Source organism: Notamacropus eugenii, chromosome 3 (assembly GCF_028372415.1).
Source record: "Notamacropus eugenii isolate mMacEug1 chromosome 3, mMacEug1.pri_v2, whole genome shotgun sequence".
NCBI classification, from domain to species: Eukaryota; Metazoa; Chordata; class Mammalia; order Diprotodontia; family Macropodidae; genus Notamacropus; species Notamacropus eugenii.
Window position 1 is genome coordinate 261,582,811 of NC_092874.1, and position 16,432 is coordinate 261,599,242.

General features: G+C 35.3%; 1 protein-coding gene across 3 annotated transcripts in view; it reads right to left on the minus strand.

The window, feature by feature from the left end:
- Positions 1 to 16,432, minus strand: part of PPFIA2 (PTPRF interacting protein alpha 2) — a 684,724-nt gene that overhangs the window by 113,359 nt on the left and 554,933 nt on the right. For all 3 annotated transcript variants that reach the window (XM_072655483.1, XM_072655485.1, XM_072655484.1), the window contains 2 exons: positions 4,169 to 4,315; positions 3,485 to 3,619 (listed from right to left, as the gene is read on the minus strand). In XM_072655483.1, the coding sequence (XP_072511584.1) occupies positions 3,485 to 3,619; positions 4,169 to 4,315 (282 nt within the window). The remainder of the gene's footprint in view (positions 1 to 3,484; positions 3,620 to 4,168; positions 4,316 to 16,432) is intronic.

The window sequence follows — 16,432 nt, forward strand, 5'->3', positions numbered from 1 at the left end:
TCTCCATGAAAACTGAATATATGAACCTACTGCATTTACAAAGTTGCAAAGTATACATTTGTCATATAATTGTCAGAATGAGAGGATTTCTATAACTCATGCAGGCTTTAATTAAAACTCAGTAAATAAATTGAAGCCTGGGTGACATTTTCAGTTCTACAGATGTAAAAACATCTTTTAGTCACTAAAAACATCATCTTAAGAGAGTGTTAATAGTTCTAAAAATATCTGAGAGAAAATGTAATTATGCCTAGATAAATGGAAGTGTGAAGGCTTTCAACTTCTGAAATTTTCTTGGTAAAACTAAAGTCTTTAAAGAGCCTTTGATTTTCTATTCTTTTCTGCCTTATCTCACAAAACCACATCAGATCAATTCTTCAAAAAATGTAGTTAAGGACTGAGAGGGGCACTTCATTCAAACAGCATTGACTGGATGCAGGGAACTTTTCCTGTACATATCTTGTTTTTATATAATTGTGTGCATGTTTTCTCCTTTATTAGACTTGCTATTGCTTGTCCTTCACTCTCAAAGAGAACCATCACATTAGGAAGGTGATGCCATGACTTACACGTGAACTGGATTTAAGTGAGCAAAGTCGCCAGCCTCACTTTCTCCTCCAGATCTACCTGGGTCCAGTGGTCAGGTATAGATCAGGATGACTAGAGATGGCCCTGATCCATTAGAGTATGAACACCACAAAAGCTTCCATTTCTTTGAATTCCCAGTGCCTTAGTACAACTGGTGTTTGATAAATGCATATCAATTGACTGTCTAACTATACTATTAGAGTGATGAGTTTTAGCACATTCATAATTCTAATCTGGACAGTGGGTAGAATACTTGACAGACGGTGCTGCCATTGAGCACAGTTTAATCATGGAAAGAAAGTGACTAAGTCCTAAGGATAGGGTGGCTAAGGATCAGAGAATGTATAAGAGCACACATGTAGATGTCAGATCTTTAGACTTTTCAGTGAGTTCCAGCTAGATCTCCTCTGGTCAAGTAATGAGTCCCTTGAAGTGGTGTATGTGTTCAAATTCACACTATTCAAATTTTAATTATGTAAATATGAAAATTGGTTCCAGCCCAATGAATGAAAATATTCACAGTGAATTCTAATAATGTGACAGCTTGTAGAATGTTATTTTCACCAATTGGGACCTAACTTTCATGTTGTGAACATAAAAAGTCATTTATTTAAAAAATATAAAAGCATTTATTAAGTACTTTCTTTGCACCAGGCACTGTGTTAAGCATGGGAAAAAACAGAAAAAAGGTCAAAAAAAAAAACCAAAAACCAAAAAACAAAACCCAAAAATGGCAGAGACAGAAAGATGCAAGAAGGGGTGCTAAAACAGAATAGAGGGAGGAAGCAGTTAAAAGAGACAAGACAACTAAGGAAAGGTGAATAAAATACATTGGAAATTCGGTCAGGATAAATAGATTGAAATATAGAGGTAATAAATTAAGAGCCAGGAAAGAAATTAAAGAGAAATTTGTTTAAAAACACCATTGTTAGTGGAAATCTCTCTATAGTTGTAGTCAGGAGAGTCCTGGGTTTGAATCTCATCTCTGCCACTTTCTAAGTGTATGAGCATAGACAAGTCCTATAATCCTTGGGTCAGCAAAGTCAAATCCCAATAGATTTCTAAGCATAAAGAGTAGATGAAGTATATAAAATGATCAGAGGAATACTTGTTACAGTTGAGCTCTAAAAATGTTAGTTCATATAGACTTTTGTCAATTATTTGGATAACATTTTACTTGTTAAGATCTTAATTTCAGGGGTAAAAAAAAATCTCACTACAACAATCATTAGTGTCTTTTAAAGTGAATGCAGAGCAAAACAAACAAACAAAACAATGTTCTTTTGGTATAAATGGGATAAAATGGGAATAAAACTATTCTCTCCTAGGATGTAAAGGTAAACAGATCCTATATTTGGAGTTAGAAGGGATTTTAGAGGTATTTCATCTAACTTTATCATATTACAAATAAAAGAGATGATGTTCACAAAGTAATAAGTGACTGAGGCAGAAGATGAACCCAGGTCCTTTGATTCCAAATCCATCATTCTTTTCATCACACTACGCTGAAGCTAACATAAAGGATTTCACAAACCTTAAAATGCTAGATAAATATCAGCTATTAATTTGTCACATTATATATTACTTCACAATAACATACAATAAGAAATTACGGCCAAGAACTATAGAGTATATTAAGGTTTTCAGAACCATTTTATGTACATTACCTCCATCATGGATGTTAGAGTGCTTGATTTGGAATCAGGAATATTTCATTTCAAATTCAAGTGACTGAACAACCAGTGAGGTTCAGTGAAGCTAAGCAATTAGTCTAAGTTCTTAAAGTTAATCAAGTAATAATTATAGGACCTGAAGGAGGTTTGATCCCAAATCTAGGGTTCTTTCTGGAATATAAGGCTGCCTCTCAAGTTTTCAAAAATGCCTTTAGTGTCTCAAATACTTCATTTCAATAACTCATTTTATGGAAACTTCTTACCAATGTTTTCAATCTGTACTTTACACTTGATTAAATAATGTCATTGCCTCTGGAGATTTAATCAAATGCAACTTTTTCTGACCATTCCCAAACCAGGCTATTTTAAAATTAATATTTTTTAAAAGTGCTCATCAATCAAATCAAGATTTTAAGGGACAAAAACTAGATGCATGTATTTTCTGAAGGGACTTCATTTCCATTCGATAGTAAGATGTAAGAATAGACTTTATTAGCAGCAGAGTGGTTCCGAAAGTCTAAAATAGGCAGCTTCTGCTGAAGATACAGTGACAATCTTACATTAGACAGTTTTGTGACTTTTCTTGAGTATATTAGAAATCACTCCCATAGAAACCAAATTTGGACCACTCAACACTTGTATCCCTTTCCGTGATGATTTAGCAAGTTTCATCAGACTTCCTGCAGAAAGGAACTGATTGCCTTAATAATAAGTCTGATGACTAACATTGCTTCATAAGCGAACTCCAAAGTCACTGCATCCATTTGCCACATACATAAGCAAAAGTGATTATTATTGCTTCCTTTGTAATTTTCCTGATATGAAAAAGCATAATAAAAAAAACAAATTATGATTACTACATGAATTTCAAAGGATTATTGTTTTAAGTTGGTAAGGCAAATCGAAATCAATCGATCGATCAATCTAACTATTCATCCATCTATCTCTAAAACCTTAAGTTGAATTATGGTTTGAACATGTCAACTACAATTTATAAGTACTTTAAATTGCATAGGCTTATAACAGTTTCTATTACACAGAAAAATTCATTTGAATAATAATTATTGGTACTAATAGGAACAAGGCATATAATCTTTATCACTTAGATACTCAGTTATCATGCTCAACACAACTAATTTGAAAGTGTCTTAGAATGGAGAAAACAACACGTTAAGTCATGTATTTTACTGCTTTCAAACACGAATGACTGTTGAGAGCTGTACCTTTGTCAATGCCGCGATTCTCTGAGCAAGCTCAGCCTCCACTTCTGGTAAGGTCTCAGCTTTCCTCATGGTCTGCTGCAGTTTTTGTTCAGCCAACTCAAGGCGTTCCTGTAACTGTCTGTTCTTTTCCTCCATCTGAAACCAGAGGGAACCATCAACAACTAATGAAGACGAAATTAAGAAATCAAACACTAGATGTATGTGTCTTAATGCTTTAATTACTTCCACAGTTGCTAAATTAGTATCTGCTACACAATAACATGCCAAGTGCAGCTTAAATTCTGTTTTAATAGACTATGCACATATTTTCATACTATTATGGAAACTTACGATGTTCATATACCAGGCAAAGCAGTTCCCTAGCCTTTTATGAAGGGCATTACCAAGTAATAAAGCACAGCACAGGTGGAAAAATTTGGACACTGGACACTGCTGTGCATTGCTATGGCTTTCACAATGATGAATAATATTGTCATTTTAAAGCATCTCTACTACGCCCTAGTGGAAAAATCATACAAAACAGTTCTTAGGTCATTCCATAGTTTTGTCCCATCCTCTAGTGCAAACAGTGATCTAATTTCATAGACACCTACCACCAGAGCTAATTTAGATTAACCTGTATCCTTCCAGAATGGTGAGACGCCACAGACATTCCCGAATAGAACCATGACATAGATACTGAACCTGACGTAGGATGGCTTCCTTATTTGCTAGCTCATTTTCTAGTTTATCATTCATGTCATGGATGGAGGTGGATTCTCTCTGGGCACTTAAATAACGCTTCTCAAGTGTGGTGATTCTTTCTTCCATGTCTTCTTTCTGCGCCATAGCCTAAGGGTGATAAATACATCAAAAGTTTGGCTGTTCTCATACACTGTGGTCATTCAAAGAGTTTGGTGGCAAAAGTGGAGATAGAGGAAAGAAGTTTAGGTGATATAAAAGTAAAAGTTCTTAAGAATTCAAGTCTTAGAAGAAGAACAAAGCAAGTGTAAGGTGATGAAAGTTATTTGACTAATTAATGAATAAAATGAATTCTTTAAACTTCAGATCATGAATATGTATCATGTAAGATTTCCTGCCCCTCTGTGTTCATCTGAATTCATTCCATGTCGTAGGCAGCTTTGTAGCTTGCAATCCTCTGAAGAAATAATGGAGCACATTTGCAAATAACCTAATATAGTTGTTCACCGCTACAAAGCATTAGTAGCAGAAAATGAATCAGGCATCTAGCACTCAGGAACAGAACAGCTGCTTAAGCTAATGCCAAATGCAAGTCTAAATGGTATGGTGAAGAAAGGTCATAAGTAATTCCAAACCTTACAATGAGCTGATGTAGCCACTTACCTGAAAGCAATATTTTCATATGCTTAGGCTTATACTCAGAAAAAATTTAAATACTAGGGTGATTTCTTTTGCTTTCATGTTAGACACAGAGTGAACCTATCCTTACAGAGGCAGTTGGTGAAACAGTGGATAGAGTGCTGAGCCTGGAGTTGGAAAGACCTGAAGACAATTCCCATCTCAGACATGCACTGACTGTGTGACTCTGGATAAGTCACTTAACCTCTGACAACCTCAGTTTCCTCAACTATAAAATGGAGATAATAAGAACACCTACCTCAAAGGGTTGTCAAATTTGCTAATACTTGTAAAGCAGTTAGCACAGTGCCTGGTGCATAGTAGGTCCTATATAAATGTTTATTCCTTTCCCTTATAACAAACACAATTAAGTAGTGTAACATAGTGACCATGTTAGATGCTGTATTTAATATTTTGCACCCATAAATTCTAAATTCTCCACCAAAAGAGAGAAGCACAGTTACTTATCTCTTCCCAGGGCTAGACGGACCAAAGCACTATTTTATTTTAGGTTCTTTTCACTTCCATTACTATGGTCATTCTGAATTGACTTCCTGGTTCTACCTATTTTATTTCAAATAAATTTGTACAAATCTTAACATGTTTCTCTGAATTTCTCATGTCTATTATTTCTTATAACATTTCTTACTTTGGTGAACCAAAATGTTTTTGACTTTCCCTTAAGTGATGAACACCTACTTTTTTTCTATTATTTTTCCTACCACAAAAAGTGCTGCAAATGAATATTTTAGGCATCCCTGGGTAAAGTATATAAATAATTTAGTCATATAATTTCAAATTGTTTTCTAAAATTGTTATCTTAATTTATAGTAGCTCCACTACTAATGTACTTGAGTGTCGATGCTATACACACACACACACACACACACATTCACAATTTTTTGTTATCTTTGACAGTTTGCTTGTGGTAAGATAAAACTTGAAATTGTTTTAATTTGTAATCTCCTATTAGTATTCACTTGGAACATTCTTCCAGTTTTTTAAAGGTTATATTTTTTTCTTTTGAAAAGGATTCACATCAAAGGCAGCAACCCAGCTGAATTCTCCCAATATTCCTCTCTAAACAACTTAAAAATAATCTCTCAAATCAAAATTTTGGAGTGACAGAGTCCACAAAAGGTCAGAATGAGACATTTTTCCAACCCAAGATAACTTAGGAGGTTGACAGTAGAGGTCTGTTACATAGGTTTGAGGGCCATGTGAGAATTGCCCAGAGTATATCCAGAGGCAGCACCAGCAGTAGGCTTTGATAGCAGTTCTGATAACAGAAGCAGCTGCTTAGGGAACCCTCAGCCCAGTGATGGAGTATAGGACAACTGGTCAGAAAGAGATTACAGGGGACCCTAAACTGATGGTGGGTGCAGCACTTCCTGTTGTTTGTCAGCTCTGTTGCTTATCAGTCACATGGCAGACAGGGGTTCTTATGATCCATCACAATGGAGCAGGGGCCAAGTTCCAGGGCAATAGAAGTACTAGTACTTGTGGCTTTAGTAAAACAAGGTCCTTTCCTGGATAAAGACCAGAGCACAGACTAGGAAAGCAGTGATCACACCTGATCCCAAATCACACCATCTTGGAAGCACAAAAAAAATAATTCAAACCTCCAAAACAAACTCTGAAGAGAGCAACACAGAAAAATCCTGAAGCTTAGGTCAGTGCCTCCTCACCCCAGGTGAGCAGAGCACAACTTGAACATAAAGTTCAAAGTCAAGAAGTAGGTTAGAAAAAATGAGCAAACAACACAAAGAAGAATTTTACTATAAAAAGCTATTAGGGTAGCAGAGAAGACCAAAACATAATCAGAAGACAATAATATGAAAACAGCTATAACCAAATCCTCACAGAAAGATGCAAATTGGACCCAAGCCCAACAAGAATTCCTGGAAGAATTAAAGAAATATATGAGTGGTAGAGAAAACACTGGGGAAAAAAAGAGTAATGAAAGAAAATTTTGAAAATAGAATTTATAGCTTGGTAAAAAGAGGTACAAAGTAACACTGAAGAAAATAACACTTTAAAAACCAGAATTGGGCAAATGGTAAAAGAGGTAAAACATTTTGCTGAAGAAAATAATTTCTTAAAAAATTAAAAAGTGGGCAATAAAACAAAGTCAAAAGAATGAAAAAAAAATCACGTGAAATATTTCATTGCACAAATAAGTGACCTGGAAAACAGATCCTGGAGAAATAATTGAAGAATTTTTGAATTATCTGGAAGCCATGATCAAAGAAAGAGTTTAAACATCATATATCAAGATATTATCAAGAAAAACTTCCCTGATATCCTAGAAGCAGAGGATAAAATAGAAATTGAAAAAAAATCTACTTATGAACACCTGTAAAAAACCCAAAAATGAAATGTATAGGAGTATAATAGCTAAATTCTAGAGTTCCCAGGTCAAAAAGAAAATGCTTCAAGCAGCCAGAAAGAAACTATTCAAATATCACAGAGCCACAGTCAAGATCAATAAGATTTAGCAGCTACAATGTTATAGGAATGTAGGGCTTCGGATACGATATTCTAGAAGGCCCAATCTTACCATCTTACCCAACAAAACAGTATAATCCTTCAGGGAAACAAATGGAAATTTAATGAAATAGAGGACTTTTAAGCATTCCTGATAAAAAAAATCAGTGCTGACTAGAAAATCTGACTTTCAGATATAAGAGGCAAGAGAAGTATAAAAAAGTAGGCATGAGAAAGAAATCATAAGGGACTCAACAAACTTAAATTGTTTACATTCCTACCTGAGGAGATGATGCATGTAACTCCTATTAACTTCATCATTATTAGGTCAGTTAGAAAGATTCTACATATACAAAGGGCACTGGAGTGAGTCAAATGTATTGTGATGATGTTAAAAAAAAGGGTGGTTGAGAAAGAAGGATGTTCTGAGACAAGTAAGAAGGAAAAGGAAAAATGAGGAAAATTATCTCACATAAAAGAGGCACGCAAGGAAGAGTTTCTACAGTGGAAGAGAAAATGGTGGGAGGTTGAACAATGCTTGAACCTTACTCTCTCCTAAATTGTTCAAAGATGGAAAAAAATAAACGGGTACTCGATTGGGTATAGAAATATATCTTACTGAACAGGAAAGTAGGAGGGGAAGAGGATAAGAGAAAGGAAAGTCGTTAAAGAGAAGGAGGATTAAAGGATGAGGTGGTCAGAAGCAAAACAGACTTTTGAGAAGGGATGAAGTAAAAAAAAGAGTAAGATAAATAGAAGGAAACAGGATGGAGGAAAAGACAAAGTTAGTAATCATAACTGTGAATGTGAATGGGAGGAACTCACCCATAAAATGGAAGAAGAGAGCAGAGTGAATTAAAAACCGGATTCAAAATATATGTTGTTTGTAAGAGACACATTTGAAACAGAAAAAAATATATATATACACACAGAAGTAAAGGGGTGGGAGCAGACTCTAATATGCTTCCCCTGAATTACAAAAGGCAGGAGTAGCAATCGTGACCTCAGATAAAGCAATAGGCCTAATTAAAAGATATAATCAAACAAACTACATTTCAATAAAAGGTACCATAGACAATGATATACTATCAAAATTTTTATAGGAAGTTTTTCTGATCAATGCCTCATTTCTTAAATATTTAGGGAACTCAGTCAATTTTATAAAAATAAGAACCATTCCCTAAATGGTAAATGGTTGAAGTATACAAACAGGCAGTTTTTAGAAAAAACAAACTGAAAGCTATCTACATTCTTTTGAAAAAAATGCTCTAAATCACAATTGATTGGAGAAATACAAATTAAAATAACTCTGAAGTACCACTTCACACCTATCAGAAATGACAAATGATGACATGAATGTGGGAAAATAATAAAGACAGAGTAATGCATTTTTGGTGGAGTTGTGAACTGGACCAACCAACTTGGAGAGCAATTTGGAGTAGTGCTATATCCTTTGCTGTATATCCTTTGCTGTAGCAATATCAGTAGTATGTCTATATTCCAAGGAGATCAAAAGAAAAAGAATCAATATGTACAAACATATTTATAGCACCTTCTTTTGTGGTGGCAAAGAATTTAAAATAAAGGGGAAGTCCATCAATTGGGGGAATGGCTGAATAAATTGTGGTATATGATTATGATGGAATATTATTGTGCAAAAAGAAATGATGAACAGGGTCGCTACAGAAAAAAACAAAAACCTGGGAAGACATATATGAACACATTCAAAGTGAAGTAAGAAGAACCAGGACAAGACTGTACATAGTAACAGTCATCAGATGTAGCACTGAACATATAATTATACAGTCAGCTCTAAATCATGTAGAATCAATTTCACAGAGGGAATCAGAACACAAAGAAACCAAAGTAACAAGAAATCTTCCATAAGTATATTTGATATTCCATTCTATTATGAAAATATGGAAAGCCAGTTTGTATTCTAATTATGTTTTGCTCAAAAGCAAACAAATTTAATTTTATTTCTTCCACTAAAAATATCAAAGAATCAGAGTCAAAGAATCACAGAATTTCAGAGTTAGAAGAGACCTCAAGGGCCATCTAGTGCAGCATGTACCTGAAAAGAATTCCCATTATAATATATTTGAAAAATAGTTATCTATCCTCTTCCTGAAGACCCTTAAGTAGGGGTAATGCATTACCTTCATGGCAACCCATTCCACTTTGGGATGGCTCTTTGTTGACATTATATCTAAATTTCATCTTTCAAACATATCTCTGGTCTATGGTTCCTCCTTCTGGGACTAAAATAAAAAATAGTCTAGCCACTCATCTTTGTGACAGCCTTTTCAGCTGGATAAAATTATCCATTTCCTTCAATTAATTTTCATATAGAAATCTCTCAATAGCCTTCATGATCTTGTTTGCCCTATTTTGGATGTTTTCTACCTTATTGATGTCTTTCTAAAAATAAGGTACTAGAACTCAATAAAATACAGACCAGATGAGGTCTGAGAATATTAACTTTAATCTATGTTCTATTGTACTTTTACTTATTTTTCTTGTTTTTCCCAGTCGCATTTTAATCTGGTACTGGTGTACTTGGAAATGTTGCTACCTGCTGATGCCTCTGCTATTGTGGAAAAGAGAGGTGATCACAGGGCCAACGAGAGGAAAAAAACATTTTTAAGCACCTACCAAATGCCATGCACTGTGCTAAGCACTTTACAAATATCATCTCATTGTAGCACAATAGCCCTTGGACTTTATAGTCCCTGAGGCAGAGGTGAAGTGAGTTGCCTAGGATCACAAAGATAATAAATATCTGAGACTGGATTTGAATTCAAGTTTTTTTGACTCTAGATGCAGCACCAACTAACTTCCAGGATTCAAGCCCCTTCTTTACCACATACTGACTGTGTGACTTTGAATCAGTCACTTAACTTCTGAGTATTCTATGCCAGTGGTGTCAAACTCAAATAGAAACAGGTCCTTGAGGCTACATATTGACTTAGAAAACAAAAATAAAATAAAAACTAACATTATTGATGTGATTTGTTTTTTATTTATTTTGATAAATATTTCCCAATTTCATTTAATCTGCTTTTTGTAGCACTGGAACTCTGCAGGCATCATACAGATTGCAGACCTTGAGTTTGACACCTCTCATCTCAGTAGCACATATATATGTATCTATGTATATATACACAGATACATATATATGTATATATATGAATATATACATATATGTATATAAATATATACACATATGAATATATAAATATATATATGTACATGTGTGTATATTTAATTTTTTTAAAGAAATCAATTTATCAAAAGGACATTTCTCCCTTTCTCATAAACCAATGGCCTGTCTGCACTAGCCAATCCAAGGTTGTCATCTATATGGACACTAGACAACACCTTCTCTGACTATTTTCTTTCTGATTCGACAATCCATGTGAGGGATTTGGTTTTTAACTGCAGGCTGTGTTTCTATAAATAAAAGTATAGATTCACAAGTCAAAGAAGCAGCTATGCTCTCTGTGTCATTTGGAAGAGCTAAAATAGGAAGCTATAACGATTCACTGAAAGCAGCAACCTCTAAAAAGGAGAGGAAGGAGTGGAAAGGCTCAGTTATATTATGGGTTGTTACACTCATGTTCTGGATCTCATAACAATGAAACTACTCCACTGTTTTTCTTTTAAAACGCTGACTTCAATGAAAATGCACCTTCAGTTTCAAGCAAGTGGAATCCAATCTAATTACAATCAACTTTTATTGATTTCCTCCTCTGGGCAATGTGCTATACGTTCACCTTTCTGGGGCATGCAACAGCGACAGTGGTATGATTCAGTGGAAAGCATGTTGCAATTGTTACAGAAGGCCTGTGTTCAAATCGCAGCTCTTCCATTCCCTTACTGACCTTGGGCCAGTTATAGTCTCTATGGCCTTCCATATCACCTTTAAAATTCTTGGGATTGGTTAAATTTTGACAGTTGAAAAATCCATGATTCTGTGACACAGTCCCCATCCATACAGTGTTTAGAAATTTATTGGGGGAAGGTGATAAGGAGGGGAAGAAGACCTTAACAGAAAAAAGCGCACAACGTAGGTATGTAGTTATATCTGAGAAAGCAAAACAAGGCTCTGTAAGAGTCCACAGGAGGGGATTTACAGCATATTTCTTATTTCCCGACTTCAAAGGGAAATTACTTAATCCTCGTCATGATAGAAGAGAAAAATTTCAAATGGCAGAGATATGAAAGGAGAATATTTAGGGAAAACTGTGACTAAAGGCAGAGAGACAAACTACTTAGAATATATTTGAAGAATGTCAGTTAGATTAGTTTGGTTGAAGCATATGGAATGTGGGGTTGGGGTGAGGAGGAGGAGTACGAAATAAGGCTGGAAAACCAAGTTGAAATAGATAACCTTAAATACCAAGCTATGGAATTGGAAATTTCTTTCACTGGCAGTTAGGAGCCATGGACAGTTACTCAGCTTTACTTCCACCTCAAAGAATTCCTCTCTTTGTTCAAGATACAGATGTAGCCACAAGTCTTCTTTGACATGAATCCCTTTTGAATTTTTCTAACACCCATTACCCTGCCTCCGAAGCGAGCTAATATTGATAATCTGGAACCTTATTCTATACTTAAGTATATTATTGGCTCCTCCTATAAGCTCCTGGTTTCCTTCTTTGTAGCTTCAGGTCTTAGTCACAGAAAAGTGCCTGGTACATAGGAGAAGGTGGTTACTAAATGCTTATTGATTGGAATCATGTGACCAGTCCTGTTAATTAGGAAGAGTATTTAAGAAGCTAATGTGCAGTAAATACAAATTGAAGTTAAACTAAAACAAGAGAGACTGAGTGGTAAGTTAATTGTGCAATTCTCCTCCTGGGGAGTAATGAGTATCTAAACTAGAGAAATAGCAATAGAAGTGGAGAGAAGAGGGCAGATGCAAGAGCCATTAGAAAGAGTTTGCAACTGATTACATATGAAAGTAAAAGAGACAATGGTGTGAAAAAATAACTTCAGTTTTCAAGTGGGTGATGGGTAGAATGACAAAAATTTAACAATTCCATTTTCACATTTATCAAATACTTATTTTGTGAGAAAGAGTTGTCCCGTGCAGATAAGTTCAAATAAGACAGTCTTTTTCCTGGGAGCTTAGTGAGGCTTTTTGTTTGGGTTTTTGTGGGGAAGGGGAAGACAAGTATCTGATAGTTCTAATAAAAAACATTACAAGATAAGCACATTATACATACATAAGGCAGTGCAATATGATTTGGAAGAAGGTCCTAGTGAACTATAGGAAAATCATAAAGATGTCAATACTAGGGGAGAGAGAAAGATACCTTCACTTTTGCCCATGTTCAGTTTCCAGGGCTGGGAGGATATTCCAAGTAGAGGTGTTTTGTGCACAAATGAAAATATAGGTCCAGAGTTCAACAGATTAGGTTCAAGATACATATTTGGAAGTTCTCAGCACAGACAGGATGGCTGAAACCATTAGAAGTCTAAAACTGCTAAGATTAAGGCAATTACAAGACCATGCACAAAAATTTAGAAAAAGGCTCCTAGGAAGTGTGGGATGATGAAAGGCAAGGAAGAAGAGGATTGATGGAGGCAAGGTAGAAGTAATAGAATAACTATGAAGAGAACCTTTTACGTCAATGTCATGGGAGCCATGTTGGAAGACAATGTGAAGAAAGAGAGGGGCAACAACAGTGTCAAATGTTATGGAGATCAAGTAGGATGCGGATAATAGCAATGGATTTAACAACTAAGATGTCATTTATTGTTAACCTTGTAGAGAATTTGAGGATTTAGGTAGAGTGAAAGCTAGATTGTATGGGACAGTAACTGGGGGAGGTGGTGAGGAAATTAAGGTAAGCGGTGTAGAGTTCTTGGGATAACCAAAAGTGAGCTTTAGAATGATAGCTTGAGAGGATAGTAGAGCCATGGTATTTCTGTTTTCTTTTTAGTAGAAAAAATCAGGCCATGTTTATAGGGAAAGAAGGATCTCCAGTTTCTTCCAAAACTCAACTCAAGGCCACTTTCTAGATCAACCAATGAATAAAAATGCATTTAATAAAAGCCTGTCATGTAATAGGCAGGCACTGAGATTCATGAAATCTTCTGAACTCCCTAGTTATACTGTCTTCCTTCACTCCACATAATTTATCATATATTTATGTGCTTTCTATTTTGTACACACTTACAAAATACATGTGTATACATGCAGATGTATGGAAACAAGAAGACTAATGTTCATGATTTCAAATTCAGACTCAGATACTCACTAGCTGTGTGTAACCCTGAGCAAGTCACCTAACCCTGCTGGTCTCAGTTTTCTCATCTGTAAAATGAGCTGAAGAAGGAATTGGCAAACTTCTTGAGTATCTTTGCCACCAAATGGCAAACAAAGAATTGGATATGACTGAACAACTGAAAAATACACACCTATACATAAAAATACACATACACAGATATACATAATATATAGTTACATATTGTCTCTTCTGATAGAATGTAAATTCCTTGAAAAGCAATGGTTGTTTAATTTATTTATTTCCCCAGTGCCTAGGCACACAACACTTTTTCAATGAATGTAGACTGATCAATTGATTGAAAAAAAAACCTGAAGATGTATGACAGAGATGAAAGGAATGAGGGCATAAAATTCTGAAAGAGAAGAGAAATCAGATTGAGTTACCTTCATTGATGAAGAAACTATAATTCTCAGTGGAATCGGGATGTAGGAAATGGAGGAAAACCTTCAGTGCAGGTTAGAGCCTGGGCACTGCAAAGCTCCTTAAGGATACCAAAGAACCCTGCAGCGCTAGGGTGTGAAGTAACAAACCTGGCCATCAGCCTATAGAGGGCAGGGTGGTCATGGTTACAATTCTGAATGAACACAAGAAGTGTCATAAGCTTTCTTATATGCACAACTATTATGATCTCTCAGCAGCATTTCCACACCCACAAAGCTCCTGTTTTCTCTTTGTTTTTAATCACTTATTTCACTTATGTCCAACTCTCTGTGACTCTATTTGGGGTCTTCTTAGCAAAGATACTGGATAGATTTGTCATGTCCTCCAGCTTTTACAGATGAGGAAACTGAGGCAAACAGAGTTAAATAACATGTCCAGGGTAACACAGCTAGCAAGGATCTGAGATAAGATTTAAATCTGGTTCTCTATCTAATCTGCCACATAGTTGCCTCACACTTTTCTCTTACCTTTGTCATTTGCTTGCACTAGGCACTTAGTAACTCTTCCTGTAATTGCATAATTATTAGAATTAAAGAAATATTCAGTCAATTAAAAATACAATGAAGGTCCATGACGTGTAGTAAGTTCGTAAGCAGAAATTAAAAAAAAAAAAAAGAATTTTTCCCATGATCTCCATACCCTTAAAGCTTGTTAGTTAGGTGAGCAACCAACATCTATGAAAAGCACAAAGATTAGCTATACATTGAGTGAAAGGAGACAGATGGAGTTAAGCGCTAAAGACTTTATAGAAGAGAAGAATTTTTAGTAAGATTTTGCTAAAAAAGGGAAGGAACACATTTTGTTAGGGAGGAAAAAGGAGGTGATTTTAGGTATAGAGACTTGAAAATAGGAATGTGTCAATTCTATACGAGTGACAGCAGGCAGCTGTGCCTGCATGTATAATTATAATTTAGATTATCTGGAGATGAATATTAAAGTTTGCTGACTATGGTTATTAGATATGCAAGGAAGATATGTGTGCTGAATAAAATTCATATATACTCAGAAATAAATTTAAGAAGGAAAGACAGAGTCATGTAGAGGCTCAAATAAAGGCAGTAAGAACTTCATTCCAATCTCACCTTTGCTCCTCTCTTGCTGTCTGAACAAAGACAAGTCACTTAACCTCTCTGAGACTATACTCATCCTTAAAATGGGATGAGTCTCAAAGCAGATAATGTGATCTAAGCATATTATAAACTTGAAGGTATTACATAGATGTCACTGTCCTCTTCCTCATCTCATTCTCAATTTTTATGGGGTTCAGAGAGAAATGTTTTTGGGTCTCTCTCCTGCTATTTTTCTGTATTGAATGTGCTTCCCACTGGTGGAAAAAATAACAGGTTTTTTTTGCAGTTTAATAAAAAAGGATGCAAGTTCATTTTCTATATGCTCATAAGAAAACATTCTGGACACATTCCCAGTAGCAGATGACAACAGGGATGCTATCAATATTACTGTTATTATCAATATTCGAAGTATCTTATTCTCTTCTCTTTTAACAGGGTTCAGATGAAACCATCCCAGGCAAAGTGACTGTCCTTGTTCTTCACTATTTTACATTTAATGTACCATACACTATCGCATAAGTGGATAAAATAGCTTTTTTTAGTTAAAAAAAAAAAACTATTTTACTATTTTCATTATCATGACTCTGATTAATTATTTTAGAAAGGAACTGTGATTTCACCCATTTGCAGAATTCTGGCTAGTGATTGAGAGCATCTGCAACTTACATTCCGGATAAAGTGAGGGCAAGGTCACTCAGCCAGTTTTGAGTCAGAGGGAAGACTTGAACCCATGTTTCTCCAATTTAGAGGCCCGATCTCTACCACAATACAGTTGCTTACTTTTATAATCATAGTTGCTATTACTGTTCATTTGATACTGTTAAATTTGATGTTCAAAGACAAATATGAAAGCTCTTGTAAAAAGTGGTGTTTAGAGCAAATGGAAAGTTTCCCTGCTCCCCCAAATACTTCATATGCCTTCTTCCCCACCTGGAAGATGCTTTTTACAGGTGATACAGCCTTACTTTCATTCTTTATTTAGGAATGCCACATAAAATGGAAATATCTGCAAACCTGGGAGCAAGAACACAATGACTGAAATTTACAAGGTGATATATACATACCAGTGTTATTAAACTGAAATAAAAATGGATGCCTGCCAGTGCATAGTGACTAAGAGAACCACAAAGTAACATTACATATATTTTATTACATTTTTATTGATTTTGATAATCATTTCTAGATTACTTTATAATCAGGTCAATTTGAGGTCTTTGGGTGGTATGTTTAACATGACTAGCGTGTACTCCTTGCTCTGAATTCTTTTCTGAGAGCAAATTTTGACTGAAGGG